This window comes from Macadamia integrifolia, chromosome 5 (genome assembly GCF_013358625.1).
Source record: "Macadamia integrifolia cultivar HAES 741 chromosome 5, SCU_Mint_v3, whole genome shotgun sequence".
Classification (NCBI taxonomy): Eukaryota; Viridiplantae; Streptophyta; class Magnoliopsida; order Proteales; family Proteaceae; genus Macadamia; species Macadamia integrifolia.
The window spans coordinates 24,355,453-24,361,452 of NC_056561.1; the positions used below are offsets into that span (position 1 = coordinate 24,355,453).

Below are 6,000 nucleotides of genomic sequence, written 5' to 3' on the forward strand. Positions count from 1 at the left end.
CCATTCATTTCTACTTATTGTAACCATATAAGTTTTTCTCTTCTTTCCATTTTCTCTAAGTCTTGTGTAAGGTTAGAGGGGAGGCTATTGTGCTGTAGCTTTTTGCTCCTCAAAGGGACTAGAAGAACTGCCTCATCTTCTAATGGGAGGTTGTTTTATCTTGAAAGTAGAGATGCAGAACAACTCTTGACAGTAGAGGGCATCAATTACCTTAAAGGCAACACTACAAGTGTGACTCAACCTCTGTTCTATTCGAAGCTTCTTCAGTTGTGGTGGTGATTCAACATCTATTTCAAGTCTTTCTTCATCTCATTTCAACTAAGGATCAACACTACGATAGCATAGTTTCTACTGCAAAAGCTTTGTATTACAATTTGTATTTTGTGAGAAGTCGTAATACACTTACCCAACATTTAAGCTACCAAAGACAGCTTAAAGATATTTTAAAAAACCAAGGGAGAAGGAGAGATAGCCATTTGCTTTCTAGGGGAATTAGATGTGAAAGTTTGAATAGGAGAGTTTGAATAATTATAAGAGAATGATAGAAATTTTTCTATTAAAAAATAGGGATAAATCCATCTAATGCAGCTTAATTTTCCCATTTAAAAATAGGGAAAAATCCATTTGATGCAGTCCGATTCAAAATGATCTAAATCAGTATCGATATTAACCGATCCAAGATCGATTCCGAGTTTTAAAAACTTTGTCAGGATTGTTTGTTGTATTCTGCGGTATTGCTATAATTGCAAATTCTTTTCTTCCTATTCCAGCAGATTCCCCCTTGATAGTTGCAATAATCTGTCCAAGGTAGGAAAGATCATTTAAAATGATAATTAAAAATAAGAGACGGATCATTTGGAATTTTAAGATGCTTTCACACCGTCACTTGAGGTCGGCTAGAGATGATGTACCCAAGAAAACTGCCATTTGAGATCTCTAAGAGTTGTACAGAGAGAATGCTCGATCGAGTTCATATCAGGGGTAATATTAGGGGTATATATTGATGTGTTTATTGAATGTAATTAGGTTGGACCGTGACCTACTTAATTAAGGAATGAGTCAGTCTCATGTCATGTTCGATCGAGTTTTGGGCTTTAAACGGACTTCTCTTAATCAAGCTAATCGGGTCTTAAACCGGGTAATGTACCAACAAGGCCTTAAACAGTCTTTAATTGTCTTAGATTTAAAATAATTTTAATATATTTTTTAAATCATCAACAATTTAGAAAATATATTACGCTTAAATACATTCAATAATTGATAAACATTTCAATATACACCATATTCTATCAAAAATAAATAAATCAATCAAAATATACATATAAATTGTCAAACTAAACATATCAGGCCGAGTCACGCTTGTAAATGGGTTGGGTCGATATCTCAACCTATGCCCAACCCTATTGAGTTCAGCCAAGCTTAGTCGGTCTAGCTTGGCCAGATTGATGTTGATCAGTGGGGTGGGGCTGAGCTAGGCTGGGTTGGTTCTGATTTTTGCCATTTGTGTCATTAAATGCGCTTAAAAAATAATAATAATAATAAAAAAAAAACTTCTTATCCTCACTTTTGGTAATAACTGGTAGCGCAGTTGGTGAGCTTGTAGAAACGCAACCCTAAACGATGTAAAAGATAGTGGAAAAACAAGAACAAGCAATGCACACATATTTACGAGGTTTGGCAAGATTGCCTACGTCCTCGGTGAGATGAGATCCTGTTTCACTATCAATGGAGAATAAGGTTACAATGCTCGTCTTCACACCTCTCAGTATTGCTTGCATTACAGATAAAGAAATTCTGACTACAAATATATAGCAAAAAACCCTAATCCGAAAAGCACAAAACTGCCATCAAATAACCGACGTCCTGCCTGTCGAAGCGCTTACATTAGTACTCCCTAGATTAAGCTGTGACAGAATACAAGAAATCGTACATCAACAGAGCTGTGGTGGGAAAAAAGTCCACGCTCATCCAGAGGTCTCAAGTTTGAGACTTTTGGTTTTTATCTACTTCTCCTCTTTGCCTATCCAAAAAAATAAATAAATAAATATATGAAAAGAATAAAAATAAAAAATTGAGACCATCATCAACATTAATCATTCTTCAAAATAATCCAAAAAGGTTTAAAACCTTGAATGTAGTATATAATAACTAATTGGGAGAGTTTATTGCTACCTATTCATGTGCTAGTGCAGTTCATGCGGCTACTATGCTAGCACATGAATCAATGAGAGAGCACATAGAGGCATGGATCATGGGGGGTAAGGTGGTCTTTTCACATGGCCTTGTGTTTAGGCTGATTAATCTATAGTTATATAAAATCAGGATTAGGCTGGATTGTACTCAGGTTAGTTTAAGGCTTTGTCCTCAGGCTTTAAAAGACAAGCCCAATCCAGGTTAGCCCTATAAGTTGGCAAGCCTATCTTAGGTTTTGTTTGAGCTCAAGTTCACAAGACCAAACTTACACCCCTAATTCCAGCTGTGGATTCTGCATGTGAGAAATTAGTTCCAATATAGGGAGAGGTCGAAGATGATGCAAATGGGTATTGGTCAAAGATGAGGCTTGGGCCACTTAAAGGAGGAAACCGATCAGCAATTAGTTTCGATTTGAGAACTTAGACCAATAAATCAAAATCGAACCAATTAACAAACTAAGAGGATTTCAAAACTTGGAATCGGTAATTGAATTGGCCAGTGCTGATTTCGATTCAATACGCTAGAATCAACCGGAAGTTGACGGAAACCGGTGTGAGTCGATGTGAATCGTCCGAACCAGTCAGTTCTAATTCTGACACAAATCGATCAATTCAATGGATCCGATTCTGATTTTTGAAACTATGACATAAGATGGATGGACCGAACCGGACCGGACCATCGAGTAGTGATGTTTACTGAACGGACAAACTGTTGAAGTATAACGAACAACCCGTTCGCCATTGATAAATGCTAATGGAAGAACCGAAGAAGCCCCGTTACGTTATCACTGGAGACTTTTTTGGTTTCTAATAAAACAAACTACGACGAAGACGAAGTCCCATTACTGATTACGGGATACTCCCCCTGTCCTCACTCCCCAGTCCCAACTGTCACGAGGTCTTCACTCTCCCAAGTCTTGACTAACTCCACCGCCATGTTTCTTCTGTCACACGATCCTTTCGGATATATTCTTTCCTTCCGATGATTACGTTCATGTTTCAGACGACAACGACAAGCTTTCACCTCTTCTCTCTTCTTCTCCATATCTTTATTTCGATTCCTTTCTCCCACCTGATGTTTCCGCCATGATCAGGTTAATGAGGTACCTCGTGTGCTCAGCGCTTCGATTTCGTGTAAAAGATCGGGTTTTTCTTCCACTTCACTATTTTATTCAGATCGAACTTTCTATTTTTACTTAATTTACGGAGGAAAACGCGGAAATCGAGTATTGTTCTTCTGTGCGGCGAACTGCGAATGGAGATCCTGCAGTCCTGCTTCTCTTTTTGTGTGGTAGAAATCGGTTTCTTTTCCTACTTTTGGAGATTTTTAAACTAGAATCATTTGAAATGAAATTGTTCTTCTAAGGCTGGATGAGTTAGATTAGGGCTTATTGCGATGGATTTGATCGTACGAGTTCATTGAATTGCTGAAATTCTGAAGATATTGAAGGAGATGGAAGTTTCTTCTGGAGATCGTTTTGCAATCGAGTTGGATTGCCTGAACAATGGAGGCTTTGAAGAGTCACATCCGCAGAACCATGAGGTGGAATCATCGGATTCTGGTGTCCGTAGGAGCCTTGATTCTCACCACCAGTTCCATTCCATGAATGCACTGGAGATCTTGAGAGAAACTGTTAGAATCCTCCGGTACAATTCTTCGGTTTTCATGGGGATTGCAGTGGTTCTTATTTGCCCCGTTTCTGCTGTACTCCTCTCCAATGTCCTTGTTGACCGGTCCATCGTAAAGAGACTGACTATTAGGCTTCTTGTTGTGGCACGGTCTACTGGACTGCCTTTGAAGCCTTTTATCAAGCAGTCCTGCCAACGTTTATCAGAGATGGCACTTGCAAATATTTTCTGCTTTCCCATGTACATCACATTTTCATTATTATCCAAAGCTGCAGTAGTGCACTCGGTAGATTGCACCTACTCTAGAAAGAAGTTTGATGTGACAAAGTTCTTCACAATCATTCTTAAGATCTGGAAACGTCTGGTGGCGACGTATATATGGGCCTGTATGGTCATTGTTGGCTGCATAGCACTGTTCCTTGTTCTGCTTGTTGCTGTGTGTAACATTTTTTCTATAGTAGGCTTCTCATCTGATCTGATTGTCTATCCTGCAATGATGATTGGACTGGTATTCTCCATCGTTTTTGCCAATGCTATCATAATCTGTAACCTTGCTATTGTCATCTCTGTTTTGGAGGATATATCTGGCCCAGAGGCTTTGCTTAGATCTAGCATTCTAATACAGGGCCAGACTCAGGTTGGTCTTCTGATATTTCTTGGATCAACAATGGGGATGACATTTGTGGAGGGTTTGTTTGAGCATAGAGTGAAGGCTCTGAGCTATGGAGATGGATCCTCCAGGATATGGGAAGGACCTCTGCTGGTGATTATGCACTCGTTTGTGGTGCTTATTGATTCTATGATGAGTGCAGTTTTCTCTTTCACTTGTAGGTCATCTAGCATGGAGTCCTCAGAGGGAGAAAGCAAAGTCCTTGTAGAGCGGTAGAAGTCGCGGCAATTACCTCCAATCGATAATGGATATTCAATGACATACCGCACAGTGATACTGTTTCAGCATAAATTTCTTGGTATTTAGCAGAAAAATAGGATACGTTATAGCCACAAAATAGAAGATTATGAGTTTATTATTCTATTTTTGGCGGGAGTATGTAATGCTTACCTCTTCAGTTTGCTACTATCCATGAGGGTGGAAGAAAGTACCTGAAAACACAAGTAGCTGTAACAGTGATGTATTGGTTGAACCCATTTTGGAGAGATTTTAGTAAATGATTTATATTAGATTCATTGTATACCATGTATTTCCTGTTATCTGTCAAAATTAATATAAATTTACTTCAGATTGTTCAAGAATTTTTTTCCTTGTGTGTTTTGTCTTTATAATTTGTACAAGTACTTAAAAATTAGCATTCTTTAAGTTTTTTTTTAGAAATTGATCAAGTAGGAAAAGCAAGCACATTAGCAGCTGGGATAAGGCTTAATTGGTGTGAGTATATACTAATTTATGGAGAAACATCTTCTTTCCTTTATTTCTTCTGTTGCTAAGCTTGTTATACCTAATTTTTGAATGGTACTCATTTGTACAATAAACAGTTGGAATGGCATAATATGGCAACATCTTGTTAATTTCAAAGTTTGGATGGTAGTGGTCGTACTGGGGGTGCATTGCTAACAAATATCTCCCTGCTCCTGCAGTTTTGTTGATTCAGATTGCCTTTGGCATAGTAATTGTTAAATTAATAATGCATGACTTCTGTAATCTGATTTGTTGCACCAAGTTGCTTTCCATGTCTACTGGAAATTAATATTTTGCTTGAGCCGCTTCTACAAGGAAATTTCTTTATTTTTGGTTCTCATACATATACCACTTTTTATCTTAAGACAAATAATGATTAGGAGTTCCACTATCGGAGAATGTGGATTGGATGATTTGTAGAGATGGATCAGAATCCATATAACCAACCTCAGATGGTTCTAGCAAGCTTTGATGCACTTTTCTGGATCAAAATTTGTGGCCGAGTTATATGGATTTGATGCTGAGAATCATCATTCATATTACATGGGTGACTTCAAAACAACTGGGACAAGTGGTTTTAAATGTATTTCAGCTAGTTCAACTGCCCATTTGGAGAATGGAAAAAATCATTCACTAGGTTTTGAAGAACCCTGTTATGTCTTGCATGGCACTGCTCTGAATTGCCAATCTTTTCAGAAAAGGACACATTTATGTCAACTTGGGCATCGAAAGGGGTATTCTTTATGGAGGCATTTGAGATTATTT

The 6,000-nt window shown here is 38.0% G+C and overlaps 1 protein-coding gene across 1 annotated transcript; it reads left to right on the forward strand.

Annotated features, from left to right (window-relative positions):
* Nucleotides 1–2,966: 2,966 nt before the first annotated feature.
* LOC122078619 lies at nt 2,967–5,072 on the forward strand. Its single transcript, XM_042644686.1, has one exon. The coding sequence runs from the start codon at nt 3,646–3,648 to the stop codon at nt 4,705–4,707; it is 1,062 nt and encodes a 353-aa protein (XP_042500620.1). The 5' UTR covers nt 2,967–3,645; the 3' UTR covers nt 4,708–5,072.
* The last annotated feature ends 928 nt before the right edge of the window (nt 5,073–6,000 follow it).